Genomic DNA, 19,022 nt, shown 5'->3' on the forward strand with positions numbered 1-19,022 from the left:
AGTCTGCATTTAGGGTCATTTATTTTACTTTAACTTTTGATAGTATCTAACTCTGCGAAACCAAGCTTTATAAGATTAAAACTTTGCGCTAAAACCAAGATATTAACTAAAATTTAAAACTTTTATAGAATGCCTCCGCTATCTCGCCGATTTCAGAGAAGAGAAGCCTCGCGCATGCGTAGACAGCAACGTTCCCAGGAAATGGCCGCCGCAATAGCCCAAGCCTTGAGCCAAAACAATACCACCAGTTATAACATTAAATCCTTCAACGCGGGTAACCCTCCAAAATTCACAGGTCTTGAAGGAGCCACCGTGATGCTCCAATGGCTTGAGAAGATTGAAAACACTTTCCTCCACACCCAATGCCCCTCAGACAGACGAACCCTGTATGCTTCCAGTGTCCTGGAATCCAGAGCGCTTACATGGTGGAATGGAGTAGCTCATGCGCGTGGCGCAGAGGCTGCTTCTAGCATGACATGGGAGGAATTCAAGGAAATTCTGACGCGAGAATTCTGCCCTCCCAACGAAGTTAAGCGCCTGGAGGAAGAATTCTGGAACTTGAAGCAATACAGCGGTGAAGCGCGCGAGTACGCGACGCGCTTCCATGAACTAAGCCTGCTTGTCCCTCACCTTGTTACCCCTTCCCGCCGAGCCATAGAGAAATTCCTTGGGGGTCTCCCCATGGAAATTCAAGATTCTGTATGGGCCAGAAACCCAGTAACCCTCTCTGACGCCATCGAGTTGGCCGCTGTGCTCAGCGACAACCATGTCAGAGCAGGAACCCTGTTCCTGCGGGGAACAGAAAAGACCAAACCCACCAAGACTGTCCCTGAACCCGCAGAAACCAAACCTGAACCCTCAAACCATAACCAGAAACGTAGGCGCAGACAAGCCTATGCGCTTACCAACCCGCCCATTGTTCAGCAACCCATTTATCAACCTCCAGTTTACACGCCTAACCCACTGTCAACCTACCCAGCACCTCCTGTAGTCCACAACTATGCCTTAACCAGTCCAGCACTTCCTGCCCCGCCAACTAAGAAACCTTACACAGGAAACCAACCCTTTTGCCCAACCTGTAGACTTCATCACCCACCTCAAGTCCCGTGTCGACAATGTAACCGATGTGGCCGCGTAGGTCACTCCGTTGAGTACTGTAGAACCCCTCCCGCCAATCCAATTGCGCCAACACCACCAGTCTACCCGCAGAACCCACAACCAACATACCAAAACCCACGACCCAGGTCGTGCTATAACTGCGGTGATCCCAGTCATTTCCGGAACGCGTGCCCGAGACTACAAGTTCAGATTACACAAGCGAATCCGGTAAACCAGATTTCAAACCAAGTGACGCGTGGACGAGCTTTTAACATAACCGCGCACCAAGCGCAAGCGAATAATGATGTAGTTAATGGTACATTTTTGCTTAACGGATTTTATGCATCTATGCTTTTTGATACTGGCGCCGATCGAAGTTTTATTTCTCGCGCGTTTGAACAGAAGCTTGCGCGACCGCGCGATAACTTAAAAGAAGATTTTTCAGTTGAATTGGCTAACGGTGAAACTGTTTTAATAAACTCTGTGATTAAAGATTGCACGCTGAACCTTAACGAAAACGATTTTCTGATCGACCTCATCCCCATGCCTCTTGGAAGCTTTGATGTTATTATTGGTATGGACTGGCTTTCGAATAATCGCGCCGAAGTTATTTGCGCCAAGAAGATGATTCGCATACCTCGAGAAAATGGTGATCTTCACATCTACGGCGAAAAACCCTCCAGTGGTCTTAAGCTTATGTCTTGCGCCGAAGCCCGAAGACTCATGCGGAAGAAGTGTATTGCATTTCTAGCCCATGTGGTTAAACCTGCTGAAGAAAAGAAGCTTCGCGATATCCCTGTTGTGCGTGATTTCCCTGAAGTTTTTCCTGATGATCTTCCTGGTATCCCTCCCGCTCGTGAAGTCGAGTTCCGTATTGATCTTGTCCCTGGTGCTTCCCCCGTGGCTAAATCTCCTTATCGTCTTGCACCCGCTGAGATGCAAGAATTGGCCAGCCAACTTCAAGAGTTGACAGCTAAAGGATTCATCCGCCCTAGCTCTTCGCCCTGGGGTGCTCCGGTGTTGTTCGTTAAAAAGAAAGATGGATCGTTTCGCATGTGTATTGATTACCGCGAGTTGAACAAACTCACCATTAAAAACCGGTACCCCTTACCGCGTATTGACGACCTCTTTGATCAACTCCAAGGTGCCTCTTGTTTCTCGAAGATTGATCTCCGCTCTGGCTATCACCAGTTGCGCATCCGCGATGAAGATATTCCGAAGACTGCTTTTCGAACTCGTTATGGCCATTTTGAATTCTTGGTCATGTCCTTCGGTTTGACCAACGCACCCGCCGTTTTCATGGATCTAATGAATCGGGTGTGTAGGCCTTTCTTGGACCGTTTTGTGATTGTGTTTATTGATGATGTTCTGGTGTATTCTAAGACCAAAGCCGAGCACGAGCAACATCTCCGATTGGTATTGCAAAAGCTTTGAGCTGAGCAACTCTATGCTAAGCTTTCCAAGTGTGAATTCTGGTCTGATGAAGTACAGTTTCTTGGTCATGTTGTAAACAAGATGGGTATTCATGTCGACCCGTCCAAGATTGAAGCAATCAAGAACTGGATTACGCCATCCTCTCCTTCTGAGATCCGTTCCTTTCTGGGCTTAGCTGGTTATTACCGGCGCTTCATTTCGAACTTCTCGAAGATCGCTTTGCCTTTAACAGCTCTAACGCACAAAGGTAAACCATATATTTGGGGCTCGAAGCAAGAAGAAGCCTTTCTAACGCTCAAGCGTTTGTTGTGTGAAGCTCCTGTTCTTGCGCTACCTGAGGGTAATGATGATTTTGTCGTGTACTGCGATGCCTCCAACCAAGGTCTCGGTTGTGTTCTTATGCAACGAGGCAAGGTTATCGCTTACGCATCGAGGCAACTTAAGGTTCATGAAAAGAATTATACAACTCACGATCTCGAACTTGGTGCAGTTGTTTTTGCCTTGAAAATCTGGAGACACTACCTTTATGGTACTAAGTGTATCCTCTACACCGACCATAAAAGCCTTCAGCATATCTTTGATCAAAAGGAACTTAACATGAGGCAACGCCGATGGAACGAACTCATCAGCGATTACGATTGTGAGATCCGGTATCATCCTGGTAAGGCTAATGTGGTAGCCGATGCGCTCAGCCGAAAACCCTGCCAGCTTAACTGTATCTTGCCGCGCACCCAGCTTCACTTTGCGCCGATTCAGAGCAACCTTGAATCGCGTATTCGTGACGCGCAGCGCGCATCCATCAGTAATGGTAATCTTCGCGCCGAGTTAGCGTGTGGCGCGGAAGCACATTTTGTGCCTAATCTGAGTGGAATTCTCTGCTATCTCAATCGCATCTGGATCCCCTTTGATGAGAATCTTCGCGCTGATATCCTGTGTGAAGCGCATAAATCTCGGTATTCTATTCATCCTGGCGCTGATAAGATGTACAAAGATTTGCGCATTACTTATTGGTGGCCCGGTATGAAAAAGGATATTGCTGTGTTCGTAGCTAGATGCCTGACTTGTTCTAAAGTAAAAGCTGAACACCAACGCCCATCTGGTTTGCTCGAACAACCAGAAATTCCTACGTGGAAATGGGAATGTGTAGCGATGGACTTCATTACCAAGTTACCTTTGACAGCAAGCAAACATGATAGCATTTGGGTAATTGTGGATCGATTGACTAAGTCTGCTCACTTTCTGCCCATTCGTGAAAACTACCGTGTTGAGCAGCTCGCGCAGCTTTATGTCAAGGAAATCGTCTGCCGCCATGGTACTCCTTTGAGCATCATATCCGATCGTGATGGCCGTTTTATATCTCGCTTTTGGAAATCTCTCCAATCTGCGCTAGGAACTCGCTTGGACATGAGTACGGCATATCATCCTCAGACTGACGGTCAGTCTGAGCGAACTATTCAAACTCTTGAGGATATGCTCCGATCTTGTGTTCTTGATTTTGGAGGAAATTGGGATTCACACCTGCCTTTGATCGAGTTCTCTTATAATAACAGCTATCATTCCAGTATCGGTATGGCCCCATTTGAAGCACTTTACGGTCGTAAGTGCCGCTCCCCGATCTGTTGGAGCGAAGTGGGTGAAACTCAAATCACAGGACCCGAACTTGTTCAAGAGACAACCGATAAAATCGCCAAGATCCGTGATCATCTGCTGACTGCCAGAAGCCGACAGAAGAGTTACGCAGATCGCAGGCGAAAGCCTCTCGAATTTCAAGTTGGTGATCTTGTTCTCCTCAAAGTGTCGCCTTGGAAAGGTGTTGTCCGCTTTGGGAAGAAGGGTAAGCTTGCTCCTCGTTATGTTGGACCATTCAAGATTCTCGCGCGTGTGGGAAAAGTTGCCTACAGACTAGACCTGCCGCCCGCGCTCAGTAATGTGCATCCAACGTTCCATGTATCCAATCTCAAGAAGTGTTTAGCTGACGAGAACCTTCACATTCCACTTGATGAAGTTCAAGTTGATGAATCCATGCATTTCATTGAGAAGCCTGTTGAGATTATGGATCGCGAGGTTAAGCAAACCAAGCGCAGTCGTATCCCTATCGTGAAAGTTCGCTGGGAGTCCAAGCGCGGAGCCGAGTTTACATGGGAAAGGGAAGATCAAATGAAGATCAAGTACCCGCACCTGTTCTCTGCGCAACCTACTTCGAGATAAATTTCGGGACGAAATTTCTTAAAGTAGGGGAGACTGTGACATCTGCCCTGATCCGACCCGACCCAGGTACCCGTTTCCCTTATCCGATCTCTTTCTTTTGTGATTTAATATTTATTTAGTATTTATACTTTATTTTTAATATGTATTTTCCTTCCCGCCTCTCTCTCTTTCTTTCCGCCGTCCCGTCCCTCTCCTCTCTTTCCGCCTTCTTTTCCTCTTGTCGCCGTCCCGCCCTTACGCCTTGTTTCCCTCTCTTCTAACTCTTTGCTTGTCCTTTGGTTCCTCCCGCCTAAGGATGTCTGCAGCTCCACGCGCCAGACTCCTTGCATGGAAGCCTGCGTGAAGACATCTTGTTCCTGCGATGCGTGAAGGGAACTTTTCTCGCAGCGCGCTAAGAATGCATGTTCTTCCCGCAATGCGCTTAGAATTCTTGTTCTTCACGCAGCACGCTAAGGATTTGTGATTCTTCCCGCAGTGCGCTAAGGATTGTTGTGCCAGCCTTCGCGCTCGCGCACTCAGCCTTCCCGCGCTTAACCCTTGTATCTTCTGTTTATTCCAGCCTGTATGCTTTGTGTTGTCTTATCTTCTGTGCTGTTGACCTAACCTATCTAATGTCTGAATAGTTACTTTTGGCGCAGCATGCGTACCAACCCCATTGGTTGGTAGAAAAAGTGACTGACATTATCTTTTGAGATCTGCTTTTGCCATACTTGACCAGTACCTTTATCTGACCTGCCCATGCCTTTTTACTGTTCGCTGACAGCTTTATCTTGCCCCCTGCAGCTGCCATATCTTTTGTTATCTTTTGTTTTGTCTTGTTCTGTTTGTCTTGGAACCTTTTCCCCTTTTTCTGGATTTATATCTCCTAGGGTTTTCCTATAAATAATAGTATTATTTTCTTAACACTACACACACAAAACACTTAATCTCTCCTGATCTCTTGCTCCTTGCTCTCTCTGCCGTCTTCCTCTCTGCCTCCGTCTTCCTCCTTGTTCTTCCTGCTTTTCCGGTAAAATATATATTATATATAATAATTTACTTATTAATTATGCTAACTTATAATCAAGACTTAAAACCAATCATTAAAAACAATAATCTTTAATTATAGGTTGACTTTGCCTGTTTAAGAGTTGATTCTTGCGTATCTATCATCGCATCTTTATCAAGTGAGTAATCTCGTACCTAATCCCTTTTTATTTTTTAATGTTTTGGGATGTTCATGTGTTCATACAAACTTAGAGTCTTAAAACTTGTTTATGAACTTTAGTCGCGCAGTATCCCATGTGTTGAGGACGTTTACTTGGCTGTTTATTTGTATGTGTGTATCATTAACCGCTTTGTTCGGCCTATTCCGCAGTTCCGTTGGTACCATTAGTTGAACACGGGAGACCTATCGTTTACGGTTTTCTTGTTTTACACTTGCACAGATGTTTCTCGTTTTTATGCTCAATTGGGAGCATGGATTGAACTATGATCTATGAACTATCTTAGGCTTGATCACAATCTGATTACACCCTTGTTAAACTCTAGACATACACGTGTTGCGCGCAGATTTACTTGATTATCTATGATTATCTATTAAACTTGATTTCTCACCAACACGCAAGTGTTTGACGTTTATTTTAACACATGTTCAGGTTTGCAGTAGCTATTTTGGAGCTTGTGGACACGTAGGACGTTTTCTTTATTTTGGACCTAGATTAAAATGTATCAAGACAAGTTTTTGCTGTTCGAATATTATGATTTATAATATATTGATTTATGTTGGTTTATTTATATCTTATGTATACGTTGCGCATGCGTGAATGAATATATTTATTAAATATTGACACCCAATAGTGTCACGAGTAATGAAACAATATGTGGCGCCCCGATGTATAATCCGCCTTTGGTCGGGGTGTTACACTGCGTGTAGGTTTTCCTCATCCTTTGAGGATAAGTTAACCTTTGAACGTGGTTGATAATAGGTGTGAAGTTTTGCTTCCTCTTTCGTGATTGTGCGGGTAGAACCGTCACTTGCACTTAGTAGGATGGCAAAACTTTACCCTTATCTGACCTGCGTGTAGGTTTTCCTCATCCTTTGAGGATAAGTTAACCTTTGAACGTGGTTGATAATAGGTGTGAAGTTTTGCTTCCTCTTTCGTGATTGTGCGGGTAGAACCGTCACTTGCACTTAGTAGGATGGCAAAACTTTACCCTTATCTGACCTGCGTGTAGGTTTTCCTCATCCTTTGAGGATAAGTTAACCTTTGAACGTGGTTGATAATAGGTGTGAAGTTTTGCTTCCTCTTTCGTGATTGTGCGGGTAGAACCGTCACTTGCACTTAGTAGGATGGCAAAACTTTACCCTTATCTGACCTGCGTGTAGGTTTTCCTCACCTTTTTAAGAATTTTGTTTTGAACCGTTCGACGCGCGGTTGTCAATAGGTTAGTGTTCAGTTTCCTTTAATGATTCATGCGGATAGACCGGCACTTTCATTTAATGGGATAATTGAACTCTTCCCCTTCAACTGACCTGCGTGAAGGTTTGCCACGTTATTGGGTTCGTGCGGGTAGGACCGCCTTCCCACGCAACAACTTCACGTAATGTGAATGCCGTTACCAGTGTTGCATAGTTTAACCGTTCGACGCGCGGTTGTTGATAGGTTATTATTCAGTTTCCTCGTTATGATTGGTGCGGATAGACCGGCACTTTCATTTTTGGGTGCTGAACTTTTTTCCCCTTCAACTGACCTGCGTGAAGGTTTTTTCACATTATTGGGTTTGTGCGGGTAGGACCGCCTTCCCACGCAACGACTTCACGTAATTATGCGGTGAAAGCCGGCATACTAGTGTTCAGAAAAGTAAAATCATCAGCTTCGATGTTCTTAAAGAGAATCATTTCCATTAGAAGTGGCTGTTGGCCTTTTCTTTACAAATTGGAATTGATTTACACGCAAACTGTGTAAATGAGCTCCCTTCCATCATGTTGGGATGGGAGTGCCATCGAGCCGATACGCACCTGGTTCGGGATCTCGTTCTTTACGCAGCATGTAGTCTCGATATTGAAGCTGGAATTTTGATTCGTGTTTTCCCCAGCTGGGGTTCTACACGCACCCGCCTGCTCAGCTTTTATTGCGCCACGAGGTGCGCGAGCGTCCCATCTCTGACAAATGCTTCAACCATGTCTTTTACGTCTATGCATTCTTCAGTGTTGTGGCCTTTTGTCTTGTGAAAGTCACAGTATTTGCTCCGATCAGCATCGTGACGATGTCGGATTATTGGAGGCTTTGGCCACGGGAGCTCTTCAGTGGCGAATATCTCAGTGACGCTTTTGCTGAGTGGCGTCCATCTGGAGTTCCGGTGCGGCTGTGCATTGTCCCTTCCGCCCAATCGATGTTGCAAGCCGGATGAGGTGTCAAAGTTTACCCTTGACTGCCAAATGCCTTGCTTCCGCTTTTTATTTAGTCGGGCGGTGAGGAGGTTGTCTTCTCTCGTCTTCTGAGTGTAGAGGTTTGTGTTCTGTGGGAGATCTCTACCCAGTTGCTTCTCCGTTTCCGCATAGCGTTTTGCTGCTGTCATGATGGCATCCCATGTGGATGGCATGCCATCTTTACCCGTTAGGGTGCGGATGAGCTCTGGGTCATGCGCGCCCTGGATGAAGGCAGCGCGAACAAGATCTTCGCTGATATTGCCCAAACTTAGCTTCTTTGAGTTGAAGCGAGTGATGAAGTTTGGCAGAGATTCATCTTCTTCTCGTATGCATTTGAGGATTGTCCATTGCTCCTCGGTATACTTTCGTTGCTGGCTGAAGTGTTGGCTAAACTTCTGCTGGAAGTCTGCCCAGTCGTAGATGTGGTTGACCGGTAGACGATCAAACCAAGCTCTAGCAGCCCCAACAAGCGTCATTTTGAACATGTAGCACCACGTGGGTTCCGTCCAATTGCTGACGGTTGCCCCCGCTATGAACCTGTTCAAATGATCGTCTGGATCGGATATACCGTCATATGTGCCTATGTTAGGCATTTGTTTGGCACTCTTTGGGGCGATTGCTTCCGCAATGTCCCTTGCAAACTTGGACGTTCCTGCATTTGCAATGTTTGGTCTGAACGTTTTGGAGAAGTCTCGTGGACTTCCACCTGTGCTTTTTGGTTTGAAGGCTTGTCCAAAATGCCTTTTCGGTTGGGATTCCATTTCCTTACGCTTCCCTTTTGCCCTATGGCGAGGGTTCGCGTCGGAGTCGGATTCCTCCGAGTCATCCAAGTAATCTTCGAATTCGTCAGCCTGTTGGACGGAACGCAGGCGTTCGTCCAACTCAGCCTGGAATTCCTTTTGTCGTGCCTCCGCCCATGCATTGACTTCATCGAGAGTTTGGCGGGGGAGTCTTCGTTTCTCAACCTGGGTATCAGTGGATCCCAGTAGGCGATCATTTACTGCACTTGCCCCAGCCTGAGTAACTGGGTTAGTGTTCGTAAAATTTACTTCACTTGCCCCGGCTTGGGTAACCGGGGTAGTGTTTGTTAAAACTGTGTTACCGGTGTTCATCCCAGTAGCTGGGGTTGTGGTTACCGGAATTTCTCTAACCATCTTTGTAGAAGTTTGAAAAAACTGGAGAAAAATAAAGTTCTAGCTTTATGCACGGATGGCGCCAATGAAGAAACACTAACCGGACCCCGGACAGATTACTGGTAACCTGGGGGTGGAGAGATGTTTCCCACGAGGGGTTAGACCCTTGGAAGATGGTTCTTCTGATAACCTGCAAAACAGACACCGTGAGCTCGTCACTGAGAAGGGGGGGGGGGTTCCTCCTTGTGACCACCCTCCGGCGTGAGAATCAGACTAGATTGCTCTTTAAATATAAAAGTATATTAAGAGATTGCTAGAGCAGATATCAGGTATATTATGATGATAATGTAGTAAGATAGGATAAGATGAGATGGTCATACCATTTGTGGTATTTATAGCCGAAGGTAGGTTTCCAAAGAGGTATGGCCGGCTGCAACAGTGTTCCTGTTCTACCAACAGTAGCCTACGCACGTGCCCTGCTGGTAGTTGGTGGGTAGGTAGCGGCTGACAGCGATCAGGCCTGCTGTATACTATTCCTTTTCCACCAACTGACGGCTACGCACGTGGTATGGCAGTAGTTGGTGAGTAGGCAGCGGCTAATAGTGACATACAGTGCAGGAGCATGCTGCTCGCCATACTGTTGTCAATAAGCTGTCGTATCTTTAGTCAGATCTTTTTCCCATACCTCGTCAGGTACAGTACAGAAGATCTTCCTGTATCGTACGGACTGGCTTATTTGGGCGGGAGTATTCCCCCTCCCGCCCTTGTGCGGGATTGTTCCCGGCTTCGCTCATTCCTTCAGGTGACACTGAGTGATTGAGAGCTAAGTGCCTTGTGCGTGTAGCCTTGCTGCGCGGGTGGCCTTCCCTGATGGCTTGTATCCGAGGCTGCGGGAACAGGCGGAGTCCTTCACCATCGGGAGGCATTTCCTGCGGGACCAGCTTGCGTACTGCGCGTAAGGACGTCACATCTCTGAGCATGGTTGGTCCTGCGGATCCAGTTGGTTTCTGCGCAGACGTCCCTCTTTTAGGTGAGTCTTGCGGGTCCAACTGGGCTTTGCTGGGACCTACCTCTTCATGTTGCTACCATAAGAAAAACATCATCTGTTGCTTTTGTAGTTTTGTAGTTTTCCACATGCATGGTAAGCCCCTCTTCAACCAAATTGTTTACTTATTATTATTTCCAAAATATATTTACTAGGGGTTTCCCTTCATGTAAGATTAGAAAGTACAGGTTTTACGGCCGTTCAACCTACTTTAAAGGTTGTTTCATGCAATGTGGCTAATTATAAGATGTGTGTTGACAATTAACATGTATTTATACATTTTGTATTTGATACTTTTGGTTTCTTTGCGCGCGGAGCTACTTAACCAGGTCCAACAGGTTATGCGTAGTAATGTTATGACTTAAAAATTTATCAATGTAATTTATAAAAGACTTGATTTTACAATCCAAAAAAGAGATAGTGGCGTCGTTTGTCTTCCATATGTAATAGAACGAATTCAACTTATCCTTGCAGCCTAGCCTAATTTTGCTTAGGAAGTTATAGCCATGTGATCCATTAAACAACTAGTATTTTATAAATTTATAAACTCGTTTAAAAAATGAGAATTGAAAAAAAGAGAGTTTTAACTTTTAACTAAGAAAACCGAAGAAGGCGTCCGGGTTTTATTACATGTGGGTCTTTGGATTGGGTGAGTTTTTCCCTTAACTAAAAATAACTTGGAGGCGAACCCCTCCATACGACTGGGTTGAGCCAACTAACAGTGGCATTTTGCCTTGAATCATCCCGTAAAAAATATTTAGGCAATCTCTAATTATTGACCGTTTGAAAAAAACACTAGTGGTTGTCTGCTTCATGCATACCTTGTACTTGTAGGCCCTTAATAATTCATAGTTTAATATTTTCTGCTTAAAAAATGAAAAGATATTGGACTTTTCCTTCGGTTTCAAGTCTTTAATTGTTGTATCCCAATAAAGGCCCAAATCTTTCCATGAAACCTGTTCATCAGCTGAGCCGAGCTGAGCCGAACTGAGCGAAGGTTTGCTCGTTGCTTGGCTTGTTTCCAACCGAACCGAACCGAGCGAAAACCGAAACGAGCCAAAATCGAATCGAGCATTTTTCGATCGAACATCAAGCGATTTCGAGCATTATTTATTTCTTTTTCACTTTACTATTTTCAATAATAAACAAATATGAAGATTGTAAATAATATATTTTATAAATAAGTTAGTAGTTTTTAGACAAACGTGTAATATATTGTACATCTTTATTAAAAATAAGTTTGAAGTAAGGTATAGTGATAATGTAAACAAACTTTTAGTATTTTAAAAACTTGAATCGAACAAATAAACAATAAAGTTGATGGAATATGAAAATTTTAAATAGGTAAAAATAATTGTAAGCTTATAGTTTATGTGTTTTGTCTATATATTTATATATTTTTTCATATACAATTATATATAAAATAAATTAAAAATATTCGATCCGAACCGAACCGAGCAGACCTTTGCTCGTTGATTGGCTCGTTTACAAATCGAACCGAGCAGAGCGGCTCGTTTTCAACCGAGCGAAAAAACGAGCAAGCATATTCCGAGCAATTTCCGAGCGAGTTCGAGCGACGAGCGGTTTGGACGGCCCTACATGAGACCAACACCAACTGACCTAATCAGAGATTCAGAGGTTCACAAAACTCCGAAGTCCAAACCAGAATCAGATTGATTTTAAAATGGGTATGGATTTAAGTAAAAAAAGAAAATCAAAACTGGATTCGTTCAAACCTGATCGAATTAGAAACTAGTTTATAATGTATAAAACAGTTCGGTTTTAACGGGTCTTGACCTATTTCAAACTAACGAATCAGATTGGGTTGAGAATGGATTCACTATCCGTTTCAGATTGAATCGGATAGAGGTTCCGGATCACCGTTTAAATATGCATCATTATGCATAATTTCCACAATAAATAGATACCATAACAATTAAAAGTATTTATAAATATATCATGAAGTATCAAAAAATTCAACGAGTGGTTTTTAAACATTTTTTGCTATTAATGTATCTAATATCTAATGGGGTGTTTATGAAAATTTTATGATATTTTATATATATATATATAAATTAAACAATGTAGTTGAAAATAATAAAGTTTTATGTCACCGATTCAACATGACTCGAATTGGAACTTAACTAAAATGAGAATGCGTATCATGATTGATATTAGGAAATGATAATTTCATGATTATTTTAGCAAAAAGGCTTTTTTGTGTACTAAATATGAGATGTATCATTCACGTGATCCAAAAGTTTTTGTTAATCCTGACTAGTCTACCGTCGACCGTCGTTATATCCGACTATTCTACACTAAGTCATCACCATGGGTGATAGGACATATCACCCATTATGTTAGCATAAAATTAAATAAACACATAGCTTTTAGCTTGGCACAAACCATAAAATGCTATGGTAACACAATTGAAGCCTGAAGAGTAATCTCTTATAACTGTGAATTGGTAAAAAAAAAATTGGGCCGAATGCAAGAAAAAAATTGGGTCTTAAATAAAATTGTTTTTATTAGGTTTAAATAATAAAATTTTTAATACCGGATTATTGGGTTATAATTTGGATTGTGCAAAAGATACTTTTAAAAAATGGGTTTAAATGAATTGGATAATTGGGTTATAACATTAACAATACATATTTTATCAAATATATACATAAACACCTTGCAAATAAAATCTTCGATTAAATATCACAAAAGAGTGTTAACTCATAACACCTTGCATTTCACAAAGTATTAATGAATGAAGCTAGTGTATTCCACTTTTATATACTGTTGCCTACAGGCTACAACATTTTGGGTGTCATCTACTACACACATAACACATTTTGTGACATCTACTACACATGTGATACTTTATTATACAACATCCACGTGATCACATATAATAACATAACCATAAAAAAGCTAATAGTGACAATTGCTACAAACAAAATCCTCTAAAATGAAAATCATCAAACCATTAACCTAAACATAACCCAGCATAGAAATATGGTCACACCCATATGAACATGTACCGGTTTTCAAACTAATATGTTTGACAACGTATCACGGTATCAGTATGTTGTGCTGCTAAAATACAAGTATGACAAATTTTGGAGGAACTCGTCATTCATCTTCTCCACACAAGTCAAATATCAACCCTTTCACCATTGTTTTGAAACCATTACTTTTACCCTTTGAAACATATTTATACGCAAAAATGTAGTTCCATGACACCTTTTATCTTGAATAATAACTCAAAATCCATGGATTAAGGTCTATAAGATATTAAGTAGATTTGTTTGGTAATTTCCTAAACCTATTTCCATAGCACCTTTTATCATGGATTATAACTCCAAATCCATGAATGCATTTTTTATATATACCGCTAATTGAATGCGTTTTTAGCTTCTCCAGCTTTAAAACATTTAGCATATCCTAGTAACACTTCACAAGTTATTCACACAATCCCAATATGATAAAACTCTATTCATTTATATAGTTGTAACTTCATCTAACAATTATATTCTAGCATTTGATATGTCGCGGCATTTTCTGTGCAAATAAGTGTGCGTTTGTGTTCGAATTTATGAATTTTTTCCAATAAATAAAAGGAAAGAGAAATAACATAAGTGGAGAAATAACAAAAATAACATAAGTGGAAGGGTTTATAAGAAGTCATCCCATATGGGTTAAGACAGTCTAGTTTTAACATTATATGCTCAAAGTTGTGGCTGTCAAAATCTTTTGAAATAAGTTTATTTTTAGATCATGATTTTGAGCCTTTTGGCATTTGGTGTCACATACTGTACAAGTGCCATAGCCCCAACCCCCTCAGGTGTGGTGAGTGTGGCTCATGCATATCATGTCATGTCATGTCATGTCATGGGGCAAGGGTGAGCATGGATTGGGTCAACAAAACTTAAGCCAAAATTTGTTTAAACACGTTTTCAAGTGGAAAAGGAACGGTTCAATTCCAAACCAGCTACGATTTTTGACAGGTTAGGCAACGGTTTTTACCTCAACGGAGGGTTTCCCAACCCGGTTACAAATTGGTGGTTCGGATTCTAACAAATTCTTTACAAACCATTTTGAATACTGGTTTCAGTTCCCAAACCGATTTTTTTACACCGTTCCCATCTTGTTTTCTATATAATTTTAGAAACATAATATATATGTAACAAATAGTAAAATACAGTACATGATAGCCGATATTTGAATGAATCCCAAACGGCACGTAAAATATCGTGTTACCAACTAAAGTATGGGAGGGAACGCACTTCAAACAATTAATCATGACCCTTTTTTGAACCCAACTTTTTCAAACAATAAAATAACACCACAAACCATACATCTAGCATTTATTATACATACCAACTTTAATTTTACAAGAATTTACTTTACAAACTATAAAAATCATAATATAAAAAGATACAAAAGACAAGTAAAAAGCATGCTGACAATATCTGAAAACACACCAAATACATTCAAAATTTGGGCCTCTTTTATTAATTATGAATCAAGGAGAAATCCATTCCATATCCCAAAAAACAAACCCACGCTTCAAATATTACTATTTACCCCCTTACACTTCTTTCTCCCAACCAAAACCTACCCCCAACAATACTTCTTTTTCCAAATTCCTACCTTAACTTATTAAAATATTTCAATACCCTATACTATTGAAATCCCTACTAGCTTCTACCTATTTTTTAAGCCTTCAGTATGTCCATTCTTGAGGGAGGACAATTTCTTGTGTTTCACGGCCAGTGCTCCGTCGTGGTGGCGGCGGTGGAACAAATCCGGCAAGGATAATGTTTGGCTGTGGTGGGGCAATAATGGGGTCCATGTTTTTGTTGAATGACCGATCTACTCCAGCTGTTTAAATTTAATTCCAAAAAAAAATAATTAGATTAATAATGATGAACAGAACATCAATCAAGTCACACTAAAATAATGCGAAATAAAATATGTTCCGTTTAAAGGTTTTCAAAAAAAATTAAGTAATTAAAAAATATATAAATTGGTTAATATTTTGAAAATAATAAATAAGCTGAGTTCGAACCATGCCCGAGTTTAAGAAAATGACTCACAAGACGCTTGTACTTTAAAAAAGAGCTCGAAATGAGCCAATTTAAAATTCAACCTCGAACGAGTCAATCTCAAACCAAGCCTGAGCATGAAAAAACCAACTAGCCCGAGTCAAGCTTTAGAAAAAAATCACCAAATGAGCCAATTTAAAATTCTAGCTTTAGAAAAAAAAACTTGAAATGAGCCGAGCTCGAACTAAGCCCGAACATGAAAAAACTAACTAGCAAGCCAACCTCAAACTTTATAAAACAAAACTCAAAACGAGCCGAGCTTGAAAAAACCAACTAGCTAGCCACTCTCGAGCTTTAGGAAAAAAAAAGCTTCAAACGAGCCAAACTCAAGCTTGAGCTTCAAGAAAAAAAGAGCTCGAATCGAGCCGTGTACAAGCTCGAGCTCTCGTAAGACAAAATTGACATAGCTCAATCCTAGTCGAGCTTGAAGCAACTGGGTTTACTTGCACCCATGTAACATACCTGGTTTTTTATTAAATTCCGGTGGAATATTCAGGTAATTACGTGGCAAAAACACGCCTGTACCCGCACGTTCTTTCTTGACAACGTTATTAAAACCAACGGTTTGTTGACGGCGTTGGGTTTCAACCGGAAGTGGAAGCCACGCTGACTGACGGAACCCTAACGGACCACCACTAACTCTCTGAGTGTGGGGTAAATAGTGAGAAACCGGAGGTCCGAGTGGACGTGGGGCTCCGATCAAACCCCTGTTACCAAAAACGACGTCGTTCATGTGGTTCATTTTCATTTTGAATTTCATCATGGCCACTTGCTCTGCAGCTGCGTAAATTAGATCCCAAGAATCTTCTTTCCGGTGACCAAACGGCGTCGTTGGAGTAGACCAAGCCTGAGTGGGCCCGGAAACATTCCAGTTAAATGTCGATTCCGGCGAGCCAGCTAAACCCCTTTTCGTCTAAATAATTTTAAAAAATAATAATAATAAGTTAGAAAATTTGAAGTTAATAATAATAGAAGTAATAATAATTTTGTTAGAAAATGAAAATGAACCTTGAGAGGAGGGTAAGGGGTTTTGAAGCGGTCTTGTAAGGACACAGAGCGAGTGAAGCGGCGAGGTAACCCAGTGACGTCATCATCGTCGCTTTCCGACTCGTTGGAAGATGAGTAGGCGAGTTCGCCGGTGAGAAAATCCGGCGGCAGGCAGGTGGCGAGGTCCGGGAGAGTGTGAGTGTGAGACATTTGGGGGGAAGGGAAGTGAGTTTGGCGGATGGAGAAGATATGATAATGAAAGTGGAGGGAATGTTGGTTTCCTTTTTATTAAGGTTTTGAGGTCCTTTTTATTCCTTTTTTTTCTTAATTAACTAAGGCCTTGTTTGTTTTCAGTAAGAGAATTATGTCTTAATCTGAATATCACATCTGGATATTAAGAGCTGGTTCAAATGTCTGAAATCTGAATCGTTAATGCTGTTTGTTTTTTCTAAAACATCTGAATATTAATAAACGTCTGTTTGACCATTTTAAATGTTAAAACCTTTTGCAGTTAATTTAAAATTAAAGTTGTCTTAACATAAAACGTTAAAAAGAAAAGTACAACCACAACTACAATGTTTCCAAAACATCTAAGCGCTCAAATTCAGTTTCGCATTAATTGTGTCGCGATTCCATTTCTCATATTTATCATGTATTGTTGATCTGCACTACTTCCATGTGATTGAAGCTCATCATCAACAACATCATCATCATCATCACCGTTGTTACATTAAAGCTATAGAAAATGATAATCAATAACCCTATAGCTTACAGATTTTACAAGTATAACATCTTCTAAACAATCAAAAATACAAAGTCATGGATAGTATTCAAAACCTTAACAAACCCATGAACAAAATAACCTTAAAACATCAAGAAATCAGCCATACTAATCAAGATTCAACTAGAAAAGATAACCCAGATCTACACATTCATACCAATAATAAACAATAGCATTGATCTCACCTGAAATTGGGGGAAAGAGGAAGACCGGCGAGGGTGAAGACCGGCGTAGGTGGAGGGGAGGCGGTGGTGGAAGCAGCGAACCGTAGAGAAGGAGGCGGTGGTGGCACAAACAAACATATCTCAGCTCTGACCGTGTTTTTTTCTGAAAAAGAGGCCATTTAGAAGTTTTACCTCTTAATAATAAACAAAAAACAAACAGCCGAACCTCTTAATTCCTCTTACCGAATCAGACTTCAGAGGCCATTAAAAGGTTTTTCTGAAAAACAAACAGGGCCTAATAAAATCCCTCAATAGGTGGACCGTTAAGGGCTCCGTCCGTCCGGACTAATGGCCGGCTCGGGCTATCTTTAGCCAATGAGGGCCGCGTACGGAGTACTCGGCGTTAATTAGTTGGTCATTAAAAAAAAAATAAGTGGGACTATTTTGGTTTGTAACAGTATCAGGGGATCTAAGAATATAAATTGTATATGACTAAATGGTATATTATTTTTTTTTATTAGTGAGAGGGAAGAGATTTAAATCTTACTGTCATTAATTTATATATTAATTTATATGGGAGATATAGGATGACTCTGGCTTGCAAGGTTCGAGTGCTGATCTCACCCGGTTTTACCGGCTCCTCGTTGTTGTGTCGTTTGACGGGCGTGAGTCGTTTTTCTAGGGGCTCCGTATGTCTGGACTACTGGACGGCTTGGGCTACCTTTAGCCAATGGAGGCCACGTACGGAATACCTGGCGTTAGTTGGTCATTCCAACAAAAGAGGGGATCTAAGAGCATTTTCAATGGATTCTTCATGCCCGTCTTTATTTTTAAAGTTTAGAAAAAACATCTAAATAATTACTCTAACTAATTCCCTTTCTTCAAACTTTATCTCTAAATTTTGATGAAATGATATAGGAAGCATTCAAATTTAGAGTGTTGCCACAATACTTCATTTCCAATTACCTTTCTATAAATATATATTAGAAATCAGTATATATTGAAAATGATAAGAAGACAATAGTTAAGAGTTAAGATTATAAATGAAAAAAAGAAGAAAAAAAGAATATATAGATGATAATGGAGAATGCGTTGGGAAAAATTATTAGAAAATGATGCATATATTAAAGAAATTATATTTTTTGGTTAAATTTTAAAGATGGAGATATAGAACTTATTGGGAATGCTCTAATACGTTCACTAATATAAATAGTGTTGTGTAGTCTTAAGAACATTCTTATTTAACCTCATATTTTATGCGAGAGATGTTTTTATAATTTAGAGGGTTATTTAAAGTGTTGTGAATGAATGATTTTTATATATTAGGAAATGCAATAAATTTTCAGTATATTTGAAAAACTATTGTTCACTTAGTATAATTTTTTAATATATTTTGAAAATGATTGTGAGTGAAGGAATAAAAATGATAATGATATAAAAATATTATTTATTTGAAAATAAGAAATAAAATTTAACGTGTTTTAGTGTAATTTCGGATTTAGAAATAGTGAATAGGATGATAATGCTCTAAGTCCATAATCTGTTTTTTATTCAGGTTTCAGGCTTTTTTTTAACAACCAACGAAAAGTTCTATTCGGAGTGTAACCCAGTAGAAAAAGATGACTCCGTACGTTTTTTTTATTTCTATTATTTCTTTTGTA

The 19,022-nt window shown here is 40.8% G+C and overlaps 1 protein-coding gene across 1 annotated transcript; it reads right to left on the bottom strand.

The window, feature by feature from the left end:
- Positions 1–14,835: 14,835 nt before the first annotated feature.
- Positions 14,836–16,626, bottom strand: LOC143603035 (uncharacterized). The gene is made up of 3 exons (XM_077079964.1): positions 16,438–16,626; positions 15,892–16,342; positions 14,836–15,205 (listed from the first exon to the last, which is right to left on the bottom strand). Exons 1-3 carry the CDS (start codon positions 16,624–16,626, stop codon positions 15,048–15,050), a joined length of 798 nt encoding a protein of 265 aa, XP_076936079.1. The 3' UTR covers positions 14,836–15,047.
- Positions 16,627–19,022: the final 2,396 nt, after the last annotated feature.

Source organism: Bidens hawaiensis, unplaced genomic scaffold (assembly GCF_021521415.1).
Source record: "Bidens hawaiensis isolate Kalapana, Puna unplaced genomic scaffold, B.hawaiensis_p1.1 tig00060340_1, whole genome shotgun sequence".
Lineage (NCBI taxonomy): Eukaryota > Viridiplantae > Streptophyta > Magnoliopsida > Asterales > Asteraceae > Bidens > Bidens hawaiensis.

What these genes read in the sequence shown, in the direction of transcription:
- LOC143603035 (XM_077079964.1), bottom strand. Translation starts at nt 16,626, where the DNA reads ATGTCTCACACTCACACTCTCCCGGACCTCGCCACCTGCCTGCCGCCG. An exon ending in CCCCTTACCCTCCTCTCAAG is followed by an intron (nt 16,343 to 16,437) that starts GTTCATTTTCAT and finishes AAAATTATTTAG; the next exon opens with ACGAAAAGGGGTTTAGCTGG. An exon ending in GGAATTTAATAAAAAACCAG is followed by an intron (nt 15,206 to 15,891) that starts GTATGTTACATG and finishes AAATTTAAACAG; the next exon opens with CTGGAGTAGATCGGTCATTC.